The 18,053-nt window shown below is 39.6% G+C and overlaps 1 protein-coding gene across 4 annotated transcripts in view; it reads left to right on the top strand.

Moving 5' to 3' along the window:
• Positions 1–17,646, top strand: part of LOC133638877 (kinesin-like protein KIF23) — a 31,737-nt gene extending 14,091 nt beyond the window's left edge. The window contains exons 11-23 of one of the 4 annotated variants that reach the window (XM_062031897.1): positions 306–385; positions 473–592; positions 1,551–1,689; positions 1,902–2,063; positions 3,257–3,423; positions 6,620–6,793; positions 7,055–7,249; positions 7,576–7,872; positions 8,596–8,829; positions 8,989–9,077; positions 11,110–11,167; positions 16,974–17,014; positions 17,142–17,646. In XM_062031897.1, coding sequence (XP_061887881.1) covers positions 306–385; positions 473–592; positions 1,551–1,689; positions 1,902–2,063; positions 3,257–3,423; positions 6,620–6,793; positions 7,055–7,249; positions 7,576–7,872; positions 8,596–8,829; positions 8,989–9,077; positions 11,110–11,167; positions 16,974–17,014; positions 17,142–17,157 — 1,772 coding nt within the window. In that variant the 3' untranslated portion in view covers positions 17,158–17,646. The remainder of the gene's footprint in view (positions 1–305; positions 386–472; positions 593–1,550; positions 1,690–1,901; positions 2,064–3,256; positions 3,424–6,619; positions 6,794–7,054; positions 7,250–7,575; positions 7,873–8,595; positions 8,830–8,988; positions 9,078–11,109; positions 11,168–16,973; positions 17,015–17,141) is intronic. The other 3 variants (XM_062031916.1, XM_062031906.1, XM_062031924.1) reach the window with 3 other exon arrangements.
• Positions 17,647–18,053: the final 407 nt, after the last annotated feature.

Raw genomic sequence — 18,053 nt, 5'->3', positions numbered from 1 at the left:
ACGTCTCTCGCCTCAGTGCCATCCCCTGCTGGCAACTCCTAACCACTTAAGACACCTCTGAAGGTCTCTTAAATATCGTGGAGAGTAGGAGTGATTCTTAGACTTAAGAACGTTGATAAAAAGCTTTTATTCTTAAGTTTGAGAGTAGGACTAAATTTCGCAAATTTTCAGGACTTAAGTGTAAAATGGCACTCTAAGAAGCTTGATAAGTACGGCCCCAGATCAATACCAACATTTCCAGTATGGCCCACCCATAGTTCATGGTTCTACAGAACACGTGTCATATGTTTGTTTATTACCAACAGGTAATATAAACCAGTCTTTGATGACTCTGCGCACATGTATGGAAGTCCTACGAGAGAACCAAATGTGTGGCACAAATAAGGTTGTTATCTATTTTTACTCCCCTTTAGTAATGCTGTGGCATTGGATAAGGGTAAGTTTTTACTTTCGTTACACCCTTCTCTTCCAGATGGTGCCATACAGGGACTCTAAAGTGACTCATCTGTTTAAGAACTACTTTGATGGAGAAGGAAAGGTTAAGATGATAGTGTGTGTCAACCCAAAGGCTGATGATTATGAGGAAACTATGGTAATCTATATTCTGGTTGTCGCTGTTATCTTGCGTCCAAACCACCAAGTGCAATTGTGGTAATCAAATTTCAAGAAATACTTAATGTCAACTAAATATACCACATTAGGTAACTCTTCCACACTTACAGGGGAACTGCAGTTTTTGGGGAATTTAGTTTATCATTCACAATCATTATGAAAAACGTGAAGACAGTTTTTTATTTTTTTTTATTTTTATTTTTTAATGCATTCTGAATCATCATCATCATCATCATCATTTCTTTTTATTCCTTTCATGAAAATGCATATATACACGCCATGTACAGTTGACACTTTCATTGTTTTTTTTGTTTCTTATACATTTCCATGATCAGAACATGTAAATATACATAAATAAAATTCCGCTTACATTGGAGCCAATGGAAGATCATCTATTCCGCCCATAAAACCGCATACACTACTCCATTTACATGCTTTGACTTGAATATTAACCAAATATTAGTGATATTGTTATAAGCGCCAATGCAGACAAACTATTTATAGCTGCGCCGTGATCGCTAGCTTGTGTGCCTATGTTGACATCACCGGCTAGTGAGCTGCTTCCTCGCCTCGGTGCTGTTGAAAGTTTATGAGAGCGTAATCCGACGAGTTGGTACACTTTGACAGCCAATCTAGACCTGGAATGGATAGTCCTGGCGAGGATAATGGGTCATTCTTGTGTAAAATGTAACACTGCCAGCATCAAGTAAATGGCTGAGTCAGTGTTTTAATCCATCACTTCTGTATGTACGCTTCAGCTGCTAATTGACAAGAAGTCATCGGACACTCAAACGATTTAGTGTATTGTGTTAAATGTATGTTGGTATGTCGTTCAAAGCATTTTTAGCCGAACCCGTAACACAATGTTGTCCAACGGAGCAAGATCAAGTTGCTCAATTATTTTTGTTTGAGACCTTAATCGTGTTTTTGTGTTGCAGCTTGTAATGCGGTTTGCAGAGATGACACAGGAAGTGGAAGTTGCACGGCCAGTTGACAGGCCCATATGTGGTCTTGCTGCAGGACGGAGGCAAAGAAACCAAGTGTTCAGGGATGACCTAGCAGGTCGTAGTAATGCTGGTAAGTCATTACTACTCAATGGTTAAGGTCCTGTCATCCTGTATTGTATGTTGAATATTCATTTTAGAACTGTGTAGTGCTACGGAGGTTTCTTTTGTAACATCTGATTAAGTGTGATTTGATTCATGAATAATCTCTGTTGCCTGTGTACGAAAATTAATCTCCTGACCAATGTCTAAATCAGATAATTTCTTGTTTGTTTCCCTCTGTAGGTGACCCAGTTCTGCTGAATCAATTTATTGAAAGCCTTCCACCTCTGCCTCCTTGTGGCTTGATCGATCCGTCAGATGATCAGACGCTGCCACGCCTGATTGAGGTTCTGAAGAGAAGGCATCATATCCACCAGCTGAAAACCGAGCAACTCAACACAACTGGTAAAGAAACACTAACATAGCATTAGAATTCACGATCTGGAAATCAATTAATCAGCTTATCAGCTTGTAAATTGTATTCAGAAATGGATATAATTTTAATTCAAAGTTATTTGGAGTCTAGTTAGATTTTACTGTTTGGTAGTAATGGCCTTTGGAGAGTGTGTTTTTTTTAAACCTTACCAGTTTGCTGCCAAAAAACAAAACAAAGAAAACACAAACAATAGTTCTGTGCAGCTGTTGAATCTAATGGCCTTCTAATATTCTATTCCATTTAGGCCTGGGTGATAATAAGTCAAATGAAAATGAGCTCGATAACTTTGCAATGAGCTCGATAAATTGCAAAGTTTGTGTGTGTTTTCTTTGTCTCTTGCTTACAAACAGGGTACAAGAGGTTTCACACTGCATCGCTTTCACCACCCAAGTGTTTTAGTTCAATAGCAGAAAAAAATAACGGTGTAAAGTTACGCTTCTTGGCAATCATCCACAATCTATGTCTCAGTGAGTGGAGGCGGTGCTGCTATCTCGCACACACGAGTAGCGATAGTTTCCAACAGCGCCTCGCTAGTCTCGAGTACAAATCACTGGAAAGTAACAAAAATGAGAAGGAAAATAGATGATTGCAAAGCCAAATGTCCCGTTGTGGGTGGTAATATTTCAGCTTTAAACCAAATGAGCAAGATTAGTCTTATCAACATGAACGAGCGAGCCAGTATGCTGAATTTGTGGTATCCGACAGGGACCATAACAAACACATTACCCAGTTTTTCCAACCGGTGAAAAAACTGAACTTCATAATCTTCAATATTTGTTGAAGAGCAATTTTAGCCAACAGAGATTGAGAGTCCATTTATTTTTGTTTACCTATTTAGGATATTAAAAGTTAATGACATCCAATTACAATTGTAAAAGATATTAAAAAGAAATACAAGTTTATTCCATTTTAAAGGGTTACTTACGTTATTATATATTATAAATACATTAGTGCTTAAATTGGTCTTAAAATAATGCTGACAATATCGTTTATCAGCAATAATTTATGTGTTAATGTATGTGTATGTATGTATGTATGTGTGTATATATATATGTATATATATATATATATATATATATATTCCATCAAAATTTGTCAGCTCAGGGCTAATCATGTTTTTTCTTCACTAGATTATTTACTGACATTGTGCTTTCTTCCGCAGCCAATGCACTGAGGTCAATGCTTCAGCAATTTGATAGTCAGTGTGGCGCAAAGGAGAATTTCATCCATGACCAGCAAAGTAAACTGAGCGAAAAGGATAAAGTTATCTTCAGTCAAAAGATGGAGCTTGAAAGAATGGAAAAAAAATCCAAAACCCTGGAATACAAGGTATTCTCTCTTGGTTACTTAATATATGCAGAAAATCATAGAATTTCTCTTTTTCTTTTCTTGCAAGACAGTGTTTCCTATCCATTGCCTCCACAAATGAATTTGACCGCTACATGGATACTACATGTTCGCCCTAATACATTACGAGCCTGGAACCTCATTTAAAAAACTGCGTTGATTCGTAAAACATTGCATACACACTGTCCTCAAAATCTATGTAAACAAAATACATTCTAATTTATAAAAGCATGCTTTGCATGCTCCTTTTCATGAGACATCACACTGCAGTTTATTGTACGCAGAGTTCCACCCCGGTGTCCTTCCTCCCACAATTATCCATATAAAGTTAAATAGCTCATTATTATGAGTTTAAGGATCATGTGTTGGACTGTGAATGGAGCAAAATTGAGTTGGCTATTTCAAAGAATTAGACATTTGCTAGTTTGTTCTTATTCTTTATAGCAACATCCAAGATTATTTTGTTACCAAGTAATAATTAATAATAAAAAATAAATAGATAAATTAATTTAGATCACAATATTTGACTTAGATCACAATATTTGACCAATCAAGTTAATAAAGTCAAAGCCACTTTGAATGAGAACTGTTGCTGAGATCGTGCTCACAATTCCTGAGCCCCTGCTTTTAAGAAAACTATGACAATCGTTGGACAAGGAAACATTTTAAAATGTTCCTGGATCACTAAAAAAAATTATATTTATAAATATAATAACCGATGAGGTGGCGACTTGTCCAGGGTGTACCCCCCTTCTGCCTGAATGCAGCTGAGATAGGCTCCAGCACCCCCCGCGACCCCACAAGGGACAAGCAGTAGAAAATGGATGGATGAATGAATAACCGTGATAGCTTTGGTCACAATAACCCGGATATGACATTTCCATTTCGTTACATCCCCAATGAAAAATATCGTCACATTATAATATGGCGGGATGTTGTGACAACCCCAACCAGAACCCTTGAGTTTCTCTTGTCTTAAAATAAAAAAAGTGACAAGTGACAACTAGTGGAGACGTTTAGAGTTAGAAATCAAAACCGTAATTGCTGTTCTTCACGAGCAGGTGCTGCTCCTACCTTATCTAAAAGCACTTGATATATATTTATATTTATATTGTGATATAAAAAAACAACCACAAAAAGAAACAACTGAAGAATGTTGATTTGTAACATATTTGTTATGCTTTCTTGAGCTGTTTTCAATTAAGGGTTTTCATAGTCAAATCGGATTTGTTTGATTTTGCCCATCGTCAACGGTCAGTCGAATTTATGGTGTTTTATTTTTGTCTTTCCAAGTTGATTAAATGCAAGAAATACAGTCTTAAAGTGAACAAAGCAAAGTTCTCATTTGCGTGTTTTTCTACGTCAGAAAAAAATAAACCACAGTTTGTGAGGTCAAAGAGGACATTATTTTGTGTTGATTAGGGCTGCACGATTAATTGACATCAAGGTTTTAATAATTGCAATAACGTTGCAGCACAAGGCTGAGAGTTTTTTGTTTTTTTATCTTTGCCATCACTGGTATTTGAGTGACAGACATTGCCAGTCCGAATTATTGAGCGTTGTTTGTTCGTCTCTCACTTCAAACGGGGAGAAAAACGTCTCACTCGCTCTCAGCACCTGAACGTGTTAAACAGTAGAATTAACTGAACACAGTGGGCCCTCTTTTCAGTCATCCACAATCTTTGTCTTGGTGGGCAGAGATCAGGGCGCCAGCTTTACAAACATAGGAAGCACGTACAGACTTCCAACTGTTGGGGGAAAAGGCACAACGCTGATTGAACATTATTTTTGCCGTGGAGGAGCCTGACCTTCACGAGTGTGGACAGGGATGGTTGCGTACTCACAGAGTGACTGACACATTCACACAAACACGACACGCACACGTACACGGACAGACGTACAAGACAAAGGTCAATAAAGGCGTATTGTAGCTCGCAGGATAATACTGAGCATCATTGCTTCCCTACTGCTTACTGCTTTGGTGTCTTCTAACAGTCATTTCCGCCATGTTTGATTACGGTAATTATGGTAAACAGCTGATTGCTGTGATCGAACTCAAATTAATCGTGATCATCTAACACGATCATATAATCGCCCAGTACCCTTCTTACTCGCGACTCACTAATGAGAAGTGCAGCTAAATAACAAAAATTAGAAGTAAAAAAAATATTTATAAAGCCAAATGTCCTGTTGTGGTAATGTTTCAGCTTCAAATCGGACGGGCAATATGAGTCCATTAACACGGATGTACGAGCAAGAATGCTAAGATGACAATAAACCAAAAGACAACATTCGACCGCGTTTTTTTAACAGTGACAAAAAAAAGCAGTTTAAGATGTGAAGTATTTATTGTGGCTTGCAGAATTGAGTCTATTTTATTTTTTGTTTATTTATTTTGGGTAGTATAGTTATTTACCTTCCAATCACATTTGGTAAACAATTCTAGAGTAATGACGAATAAAAGTTTGTCCTTTTTAAATGGTTACTTCCACTCATATTATAAAGTATAATTACATTACATTATAAATAATATCTATTTTTTTATTGATTATTTCTTCAATTTAAGAGCATGTGGTCAAAATCTGAGTCTCTCTGCATAAAGCCAAATATTTTTTTATGTAGATTATTCAATCAATCAATCAATCAATGTTTATTTATATAGCCCTAAATCACAAGTGTCTCAAAGGGCTGCAGATTGTTCTAATACAGTATGTGGCACCTTGAGACAAGAATATGTTGATTGACAGTCTTCACTTGTTATTTTCACAGTTTTATGTTTTTATGTATAAAATATTACAATTGCTAAGAGAATCCACAATTTTGGAGAGAGATATCAATATCAGGTTTTTTTCTCAAAAACGTGCAGCCCTGTTAATTCGACAATTTCATTTTAGTTCTGCTAAACTTTTCCTCAACCTGGGGATCACAAGATCATCATCAAATCACAATTTGCAAATGAATATTAAATTACATGGTTTTTAATAAGAAACAACTAAAACTACTCCCCATTTCATTATTTGTTCAAAATCTATTTTGCTTTTAGGAGTTGAATTTTGCAACAATTAGTTTATGTTGAGAACAACTGGTTTAGCAGTCTTGATTGACTATAGAATACAAATGATTTATATGGGCTAAATTGGCTGTTATATCATATCTGATCAGTCTTTCTTTTGTCTAGATTGACATCCTGCAGAGGACGACTGACATGTATGAGCATGACAAACGCTCACTGGAGCAGGAGCTGGAGACTCGAGCACAAAGGCTCCACAGGGAACAGTCTGAGCGGAGACGGGTGGAGGAGCAAATGCAGGGCATGGTCACCGACACCAAGTTCAAGTGGGAGAAAGAATGTGTATGTGGAATTTTCAATAGATTCCCTGCTATTTCAAAATACCTATGGTCGTGAGCATTGAAACGCCATGTGATTAGTGCCGCAGGTGACTCAAAGCATTAAAAATGCTGAGATTTGTAATTTACATGTTGTGTTTGGAGCTTGGATGTTTCTTCTTCTTGTTTGACCATAACTTGATAGAAAAGTTCATATAAACTGCAAGTTAGCTGCCATCTATCTATGTACATTTGATTCTCTTTCATTGGGTCGTTTGCTGTACAGAAGAGACGAGTGAATGCCAAGCAGCTGGAGATGCAAAACAAGTTGTGGGTACAAGATGAAAAACTAAAGCAGCTCCAAGCCATTGTAGCTGAGAGCAGCAGTGGCTCAGAGCCTCCAGAAAAACCGCAAAGACCCTCACGGGATAGAGATCGCAATCATGGCCAGAAGAGATCCTCATCGCCGTCACCTCAACCGGTGAGTGATGTGCTTTTTAGCCAGTTCAAGAATATCAAAATAATAAACATTTCAATGTTATTTTTTAAAAGTTGTTTAAAATATATATATATATATATATATATATATATATATATATATATATATATATATATATATATATATATATATATATATTTTTTTTTAATAAAACACACTTTTAACACACACTTACTACTTGATCAAATTTGCTTGCCACTAATTTATGATAACTCTGAATCCCGAGGCAGCATCTTTTTGTGTGTGACATATATTTCTGTGTGCCTTAACACACAATGCTTTGGCCTCGTTCCCTCATCACTTTTTAGGACTTCAGACAAACTTCTTCCCATCAAAGTCGAGGCAGGATTAGTGCAGTTCAGGACACTTCGCCCGCCTCCTCTTCATCTTATCCGTCAGTAGCCTCCTCCATCTCTGAGTGGGAGCAGAGGTGCCCTGTAGACACAGGCGCTCAATTTAGACAAGTGGAGACCCCACAGTATAGGAGCCGGACTCCCGCCCCAAGCCATGGCACCAGCAGCGTGGGTCGCAGGAGAGGCCAACTCTGGGCCGCAGACACTGAAACCAGTCTCGTCAATGAACTAGACCTAGAGGCAGGAATAAGGGTTAGTGTGTGCTAGTCTCTTAGATATCCTTTGTTTGTTTTTAATAGTGGCGGCCATAATGTGTATTAGCATCTTTTAGTTTACAATTGCATCCTGTAGTGTTTTGCAGCGGTGTGACATTCAGATCAGTCCTATTTGGTTTGAATGACACACTGTCATAATATAGACTTGCATCCGAACTTGAGTACTCTTACCTTGCTTGGAGACTTTCCCTGGCTTCTCAAACTTACCTTTTGGATTTTTTGCAACAGGTTTATACTGTAAATTTACTTCAAATACAAAGTTACAATAGGAGGCAACTTTGCAGAATCAGTTTTGCATTGCACTTGTTCTGATTTCATTTTGAATGCAGTTCTGCTTTGCTTTGTCTTTGCATGCCAACTACCTAACTACTACAAAGCTTTCCTCTCTGTGGGTGTTTTCACATGCACTTCTTATATAAATGTACTGCTTGAACCGTCACACATAAAGTCTATATTTATATTCTCACCTTAAGCTAATTCTGGGTTGGTTACGTTTAAGACAAATTCAGGCTGGCAAGCTCTGGTAGAGATTTGATTGTACACAATGAACAGTGTAGCTAACAGGCTTCAAAACACAATCCCTCTATGACTTCCAGCAGTACATCTATGTTCTATGCACATGAACGCTCTCCTGTTGGCAACCAACCCCAACAAAGTTTAATTGTGTCTTGGTTTGTTTTCTTTGCACTGGGATCATCAGGTGACTCGGGAAATTAATCCGGTGCACAGGCGATCACACTCCGCTGGTGGGGAGAAATGGGTAGACCACAAACCACCCTCTAATGTTGATCTAGACACTGTCATGCAACCAATCATACCCAATGCAATCCAAGTGTCCACTCCGAGCGGAAAAGCTCTGTCTAAATGCCACAAGTACGTGCTTAGACATCAAGAGCTTGCTTCCGATGGGGAGATTGCGACCAAGTTGATCAAGGTAAAAAGACATGATTTTTCGATGAGTGATCAGTGATTCCATTATATGTTTCATGATTGGGAGGTTGCTGTTTCCCATTTCAGATTTTGAAAGGACACCTTTTTCCTATCAAGTTTCTTTCTGTATTGTCCTTTTTATACTGCTATTTTACATCCTCAGGGGAATGTTTTTAAAACCAGAGGTGGCGGCCAGGCGGTGGAGTTTACTGATGTTGAGACACTGAGACAGGAGTGCCCAACTAGACCAAGGTAACACATTGCTACTATTAACTATATACCGGTAATAAACTTTACTGTATAAACATGTCAGTAGTTTCCCATACCAGGGTATCCATGGGGGTCTTAAAAGGCTTAAATCCAACAATTTGAATTGAAGACCTTACAATGTCTGAAAATCTCCTAAAAACCCCTGAAAGGTCTTAAATATGTTTTGGAAAGGTTTAAAAAAAACAAAAAACTTTTATTTAAAACATGCATAAACTTCAGTTTTGCTTTTAAATGTTTAGATTTTTGAGGACGCTATAACGAAACTACAAAACGGAACTAAATTAGGCTACCTGTCCTGCCTTGTCCGAATTAATCGTGCAACACCTCGTGTGCTGTGTGTTGTTACATCTTAGCGTGGAAACCGGCAAAACTTAACGAAAGCCCACAGCAAAGCCAAATTACTTGCATAAGATGTGTAAGCGCAAGTCCAACGATTTGTGGCTCCAGAACCATCAATTTAATGATTGGTCAAAGCCGGTGGATGGAAACGCATGGAGTGTTTAGGACCCGGATGTGGAGCCATCAAGGAGGGAAGCGTTTGTAAACATTGCGGTGAAAGTCAACAGAATGATAATGTAAAAGTGAAAAATCCAGGATAAGTCTGTCAAAAGATGCTGAGACATCACAAACACTTGCACAACTATACAACCTCCCCCCAAGGAGTGTTATTTGGGTAAAGTGGCGCCAATTACCAAAGGAGATCAATATGAGATGTTTACAAGTGAAATCATACTATTACATACAGTAAGCACATGCTAATTTCTCGCTACTAGTAGTGTATTCACAGCAGTAAAGCTATTAAAAAACATAATTATCCTTTATTGTTTCTATTATTTATTCCAATAATTTCAGGTCAGCTAATTCCCAATCTTTTTTCCAAGTTTATACAGCAACTGACATTAAAAGCTGTAAAGGTTGTCTGTTTAGTGTTAAAACTCAATTTATGGTGGGATGAGCAAAGCAAGGAAGATCTGCAAATGTCATCTTGTCCTGCTGAAATAAAAAATAGTCCTTGTTTATTAGCAATATATTTTTACAAATGTCACAAAAAATAGGGAAAAATGTGTCCATATATACCAGATACAAAATTAGCTGAGCACATTATTCACATCCAAATACTGTTTGAGGCTTGCAAGCCATAATTGTCTTTCTTTTTAGACAATTTCTCTGTCTGCACTTTGTTTTTCACAACTTTGTGCAGATTCAATAGTAGTACTGTATATGTTATCTGTTTTCTCAATTCTGACAGCCGCAAAAACACTGCAAAAGTTAACCATTTAGCTTTAGCGGTTATGCTCACAGTCCCTTTCACAGACTATATATTTTTGTGCATTACCCTACCATTGCTGACGTTCTGGTTGTTACATGAAAACACTTGTCACACCGCACTTTTTGCAAGAAAATCGTTTTATGGCAAATCTGTAAAATTGCTGATGTTTGCATATATTTTTTTTCAATTAGTTTACAATCGTCTTTTAGTTTATTTAGTTGGTTTAACCATTTTGTTTTCCAGTGTGAAAGAGCAGTGAATTATCATATACTTGCAATTCATTCTGACCCTCTAATTTTCCTTATGTCTTTGTACTTTTGTGTTTGTATGAATGTGAAATGGTCTTACATTATATTCATCATGGTCTTAAAAAGTCTTCAATTTGACTTGTTGAAACCTGCAGAGACCCTGACATACACGCATTTGTGGTAGCCCGCCATGAATAAATTTAGCGCCACAAATGGATTGGGTGCTACCTGTTATGCCCTAAATATGAACTTGTATGAATGCAGCTTGTTAATACTGCTCCATGCAGTATCGTATGTGTTTAATCACTTTTCACACTTAATCTTAACTGTAACCCAACTATACCATGGGTCTGTGGGAAACACTGTTTATATCTAAGAGGCTTATTGAATGTGTATTCCCCAGGTGTACCAATATTGTGGTTCACTTTATGGACGAGTCAATTCAACCATTCTGATGGTGAAAGGCGTTTATACGACCCTTTTTTTCTTGTTTCAGTCGCAAGAGGAGATCTGACTCTTCAGAAACACAAGATGAAGAGGAACAAGAAAACCGGGTACATTTTCTCTTTAATTACATTTTTGTTTTTAAAGTTTTTTTCACCATAACATTTTAAATCTATCTTTTCAGTCCACAAACAGGAATAAGGTACATTTTTTAATACATACATGGTGTCCTTGGGGTCCTCAAGTCTCAAATCCAATCATTTGAATTCAAAGCCTTAAAATATCAAACATTTTCTTAAAATCTCATAAAATGTCTTTGAATATGATTTGGGATGGTCTTAAAAATGCAGTACATGCATTTGTGTCGGAATATTCCAGGATGGAGCCAACTGTTTGGCACCACTGCCTACCAATTTCCAAGTGTACACCAGGGATTCTCAAACTGTGTTACGTGTACCACTAAAGGTACGCGGGCTCCTTCTAGTGGTACGCCAAACACTCATTTGATTAAAGTACAGTGTTTTATTTTCTTATATTCCAACACAGTGTTACTGTTCAAACTGTGTGTAATTTTAAAATAGCCAAAAATATTGAAGAATGCAAAAAAAGGAGGTGCTCGAGGAACTACGCCGTACTAGACCCCAGGCCTCTTTGCCAGCCACGTCTGGCCCATATACTTTAAACACTGCAAAAATATGAGTTTCTCACAATTTTTTTTTTTTTAAATGAACTTGCCTTGTGTGACAGTTTGACCCCACACTGTCACTGTTTTGACACTTTGTGGGAGTTCAATAAATGTTTGTAAACTGTTACCAACTGCGTGCCTTGCCATCCTTGATTTGAAAGTCTGGTTTGCAACGGTTACACTACCTTCACCCGAGGCGGGGTGTGACATATGGTGGCAGTGGTGGGATGGCAAGCCGCAGAGTTTACAACAAATCTGGCAGAGGGCAGGCCAGAACTGGTTTGAGATCCCAAGTGTCGGAGGTGGCAATGACAGAGGAGACTGATGAGATGGCTGGTCGAGGGGCCACGGCAATAAGGCTGGACCGGATGACTATGGCTGAGGAGCGTGAAGTTGGATGGAACACAGGAGTCTGAAGAAGACGTCAAAGGTTTTGAGAACTACGGGGCTGGGCGTAAGCAGCATAGGAAGGGTTCTGGGAAGGCTAGGTGGTCTGCTGAGCCACCAAGGACTGAAAGAGTGCTAAGTGAACCTACTCTGGTTAACATGTTCCAAGACTTTTTGATTGGACAGCAACGTAGGGAAGCTATCCTAGTCCGTGAACTCCAGGAGTTAAAAAATGTCTGTACAAGGCCAAGCCTAGATCACTCACTCACTAACCAAAATGCTAACCGTACTACTGATGATAGTCGTTATGAGCAGTCGCCCAAATCCAGAACTCGCCCACAGCCAACTCCTAGTCCTCAAGCGTCGCCGTCCAGAGATTCCTTGCCAGCTGACTATCATCTCCGACAAGGCCCAAAGATGCTCCCTTTCCAGCAGGGTGAGGACATCGAAAACTTTTTTGTCCGCTTCGAGCGCATCGCTCGCACCTGGGGCTGGCCTCAGTCTGACTGGGCCTGCCCACTTGTTCCACTCTTGACCGGCAAAGCTCTGGATGCCTATTCTGCGATGGAGGAAGATGCTTCCAACGTCTATACTGACCTTAAAGAAGCCCTCCTTGCTAAGTTTGATATCTCTCCTGAGACTTATAGGTTCCAGTTCCGGTCAACCTACATTCCCCCCGGTGAATCTCCCAAGGAGACTTTCAACAGACTCAAAGGTCTCTACAGATGATGGATCAAGCCAGAGCAGCGTTCTAAAGAAGAGATCGCAGAGCTTTTCATTCTGGAGCAAATGCTTCGCATGCTGCCCAACGAAATGAAGATTTGGGTCAAGGAACATGAGCCAGAAGACGGACTTACTGCTGCTAAACTTGCAGGCCAGTACTTGAATGCTCGTAGAGGACTCAGAATGCCAAGGCAGCAGAACAACCATGTAGCAGCCCAAGGTGCAGCCGACCTGTCACACCAAAGAGGTGTGCAGAAAGCAGGTGGTTACAGCACCTCAGGGGACAACAGACTGTTCCCAAGACAGAGTCCAGTGAAGGATATCATCTGCTACCACTGCCAACAACCAGGGCATTGAGCCCCAGTCTGCCCCTTGAAACAGAAGACCTGGTATGACCAGAAAGCACGTCACAGGGTGCTACAGCCAGGTCAAAAGGTCATGCTCTCGCTTCCAACCTCAAGTCATAAACTGCTGGCCCAATGGAAAGGTCCTTACTCCGTGGTCAGACAAGCTGGTCCAGTCACCTATGAGATCTCACATCCGGATAAAGGAAAAGCATCCCAAGTGTACCACATCAACCTTCTGAAGGAATGGAAGGAGAGGAAATTCTCTGTAGAAGGAAAGGATGTCCAGGCCAGTCAAGTACCTACTCAAAGCAAGGAGTTGCAAGAGGAAAAGGTGATGCTGGCACGGGAAGTGAAAATGGAGGATGATGTGGAGGAGACAGATCTGTCTATGCTCACTACACCACAGAAACCTGATGTAAGTCACTTGTCTGCACAATCTGCCCTTAAACTCTTGCAAGTGTGTGAAGAATTCCCAGTATTGTTCAGTGGAAAGCCAGGAAGAACTCCACTAATTGAACATGTCATTCACTTAAAAAACCCAACACCTATCCGTCAGCGCCCATACAGAGTGCCTGAGCGGATGGTGGAGCCCCTCAACCATGAAATCCAAACCATGCTGGATCTAGGAGTGATTGAACCCTCAAACAGTGAGTGGTGTAACCCCATTGTCCTCGTTCCTAAAAAAGACAACACGATAAGAGTATGTAATGACCTACGCAAAGTGAATGCCGTTTCTAAATTTGATGCTTATCCTATGCCACGTATTGATGAACTTCTTGAAAAGCTGGGCAAAGCCGTATTCATCACTACCCTTGACCTGTGTAAGGGATACTGGCAAGTGCCTTTAGAGAAGGAGTCAAGGAAGTACACTGCCTTCCGTGGACCAAAGGGTCTTTATCATTACACAGTGATGCCATTCGGACTCCACGGAGCCCCCGCAACCTTTCAGCGGCTAATGGATCGCGCTCTGCAGGGGTGTGGCCAGTTCTCTGCTGCCTATCTCGATGATGTGGTGGTTTTCAGCACTTCCTGGAAAGACCACCTCTCTCACCTGCGTCAAGTCCTGCTCCGGGTCCATTCTGCCGGGCTCACTCTTAACACCCAGAAATTTGAGTGGGCCAAAACTGAGGTGTGCTACCTAGGTTACCATCTTGGCAACGGGCATATACGTCCTCAGGTGGACAAGGTGAAGGCTATCCAAGACAGTCCTAGACCCCGGACAAAGAAGCAGGTCCGGTCATTCTTGGGGCTTTCTGGGTGGTACAGAAGATTTGTGCCCCACTTCTCTACCATCACAGCTCCTCTTGTCAAGCTGACTACCAAAGCATCCTATAATCCAGTCAAATGGACAGAAAAATGTGAAACTGCCTTCACAAAGGTCAAAGCTATTCTATGCTCTTTCCCGGTCTTACAAAGTCCTGACTTCAACCAGCGATTCCTTGTTCAAGTTGATGCCTCCGGTGTGGGCCTTGGAGCCGTCCTAGCCCAAGGAAAGGAGGGCGAGGAACCGCTTCTATATCTGAGCCGTAAACTGCATCCCAGAGAAACTAGGTACTCTGCCATCGAAAAGGAATGTCTTGCCATCAAGTGGGCATTGGACAGCCTACGTTATTACCTTCTGGGACGGACCTTTGATCTGGAAACGGACCACCGAGCATTGAGCTGGATCAACTCCATGAGGGATAAGAACTCCCGTGTCACCAGATGGTACTTGGCGTTACAGCCTTTTTGCTTCAATATCACACATCGAGCTGGCAAAACTAACTTGCTAGCTGATTACCTGTCTCGTCTCCCTGAACTTGCTGTCGCTGGAGAGGAGGGAGGTAATGTGACAGTTTGACCCCACACTGTCACTGTTTTGACACTTTGTGGGATTTCAATAAATGTTTGTAAACTGTTACCAACTGCGTGCCTTGCCATCCTTGATTTGAAAGTCTGGTTTGCAACGGTTACATTACCTTCACCCGAGGCGGGGTGTGACACCTTGTTTTTAATGAATACTTAGGCCTGCTATGCTACTGTATTTTAATGTTGGTCATCAAGGTGGTACTTGTAGAGCAAAGTTTTTCTGAGGTGGTACTTGGTGAAAAATGTTTGCGAACCACTGGTGTACACATTTCAAGTGAGTGACAAGAAGTAGTCTCCAATTCTGCCACCCATTCTCGTTCACACCAGTCATGACTGAGGGCGGGTGCACTGGAGCATCGTGTCGGGAGTGTCGCCAACCGATGGTCAAACTGCCTCCTGTCCCTAACCCCATACGATTCCCTCACCTGTTTCGTCTCCCAGTGAAATACGTAAACAGACTTGTGTGCCAATTCTAATTTGCTAGAGAGGAACAGTTAATGAAAACTTTTTAAGTATTCAAGATTGGATGTGAGTGTGATTGGTTATTTGTCTGTTTGTGTTGGACCTGCGGGGAGGTGGCGACTTGTCCACGGTGTACTCTGTCTTCTGCCCAAGTGCACCTGCGATAGGCTCCAACCCCAGAAGGGACAAGAAGTAGAAAATGGATGGATGGAAGATTATCATTGTTAAATGCTTACAGTTTTGTCTATAGAGACAACTGTATGCTTTTGACTCTATATAATAACTAGCTGCAGTAGGACATAGGAACTACATGTATTTTAAGTGGCATGAAAGGCATTTAAAGTTAAAATTAGACTTGTTGATACCCGCAGAAACCCTGAAAAACATGAGTATACAAGCACAACAGTGAGGGATGGGGTGCCCGAAAAAAACAAAAATTAATATAAAAATAACTACTATAATAGAAAATATTCTATTCTAGTACCAAACAAAATACAATATATATTATTCTGTGACTGACAATTACACAAAAATGCTAACATGTTTGAAAAACTGAAACCGTACATGTTTAATATTTTTAAAAATGGAAATGAAAAGTTAAATTTTTTAAAAAAGCGCTCAAAAGTACAACTACATTAAAGACAAATACAAGCAAGTAAAGTAGAACTGTACACTGCAATTTTTCAAATATCAAATGGAAAATGAACCACTATTTTGCAGAATATTAATCATATCTGCTTTTTAAGGAAGCATATGTGATATTTCTGACTAATCAGTGTCTGAAGCTGTGGGAAACACCTCAGAGACAGAAGGAGGCATGCAAACTGCCGGTCAGATTGCGTCTCGTCATGTATTGCATGAGAAACATTAATTTCAAGTTTACAGTTATTAATAGCATGTTATAACATGATTGCCAGTGTTGGTTTGTTAGTTTCCTGCAGTATTAACAGCAGAAGACTTGTTGGCTTTGCCGCCACCACCGCCGCTGCTGGTGTTGACTCACTTCTGTCTCGGAGGGGACTGAAAATACGTCGTTCAATGTTGCCTGTTAAAGTTTCTAGGATTACTTTCTGAATTTGTTGCAATATCCACTTTTCAAGTATTACAAGTTGCTCTGCTGTCTTCCTTTCTCGTGAATAATTATAACGTCTGTGGTGCTGATCGGCACCATGCGTGGTGACGTCATGCGTGCCCACATATCTATAAGTGAATCCTTAACACAACTGTCAAATGATTCCCTGTAATCGCAACTGAAAACAATGTATATTGACATTTATTCTTAATCTTCTTTTCAGTTTAAAAATGTTTTCAATGACATCTGAATTGTTTTCTGTATGCTTTTATGTAATTTAACCAATTCTGATTATGCCATGAGATTGAAATAAGTAGTGTCGATTAAAATGACTAGTGTAAGTCTCTAATTAACACTTTGAAGAAAATTAATGATGTTTTCTTTCCTGACAGGCTCCTGTTGCAAGCACAAGTAGGGCCTTTGTGTATCAAAAGTAAGAACGTGCACTCTGTACTGTAGTTTTTCTTTGTTAGTTACTATGTTGTTGATTTGCATCTTCAGATTACATCTATTTTCATGCTTTAATTCGTTTTCTTTTCTTTTGTTTATCTCTCTTTCAGACGCAGGAAGCCTTGATGTGTTGCTTTTTTCGACATAGCAGCATAGCAGCCTGCCTGTTTGCTTACTGAAGCTAGAAGGATTTATGCAATTTTTTTAATATCAATGATCATGTCATTTTAAAGATTGCAACTTTAGGGCACTGAGCACAAAAAATACCATGATCAAACAACAGACTTACACTTTGCTGGCAGGGGTTCCTTTTTCTCTTGTTTTGAGAACCCAAATGTTATAATGTTACTCTAGAAGGCTTCAACAAATGACCTCAACCTTTCACAGCCACCCAAATTGATAGTACAGCATTAGAAAACATATACTTTTTGAATGTAAAGTGCATTGGTGCACTTCTTGCACCACTGCTTAGAAAACTGCTCATAAAAAAGCAACTGTAAATATGAAGCTGTTTGATAGGTTTTGTTGAAATCCATGTGCTGGAAAGTGTGAAGAAAAACACGTTATAAGCCTACTTTTTTTTTGGTGGCATTAAATTTATTCATACAAAGTGCAGTTTGAGATGTGTTAATTTACAAAGAAAATGAGAATATATTTTATATAGGCTTGTTAAATTTAACGCCTTGTTTGCATTACCGGTACTCTTATCAATGCAAATTAATGACATAATTCAAGCTCCATTACTTTGACTGCGGATATTTACTTGAAAGTCTGTGTGTTATACAGTCAGTGATCAGTTCAATGCATACGACAGTGCAAGATGACTGGTGTGCTCTGTGGCAAATTGTGCTTCAAAATACACCCTAAAGGTAATCATTTGAGCAAATAAATGGTGTACATTCTAGTAAAACATTTTACATGTTCATGAATGACATTTAGACTGCTAAATTGCTTTTATGTCAAAATATTGGGGTCTTTTTTATATTAATGCAAGAAAGAAACTTACTCCAATTTACTTGAGA

The sequence above is a fragment of the Entelurus aequoreus genome, linkage group LG02 (genome assembly GCF_033978785.1).
Source record: "Entelurus aequoreus isolate RoL-2023_Sb linkage group LG02, RoL_Eaeq_v1.1, whole genome shotgun sequence".
Classification (NCBI taxonomy): domain Eukaryota; kingdom Metazoa; phylum Chordata; class Actinopteri; order Syngnathiformes; family Syngnathidae; genus Entelurus; species Entelurus aequoreus.
Note: the sequence above shows the minus strand (reverse complement) of the source record. Positions and strands in the feature narration are given on the sequence as shown.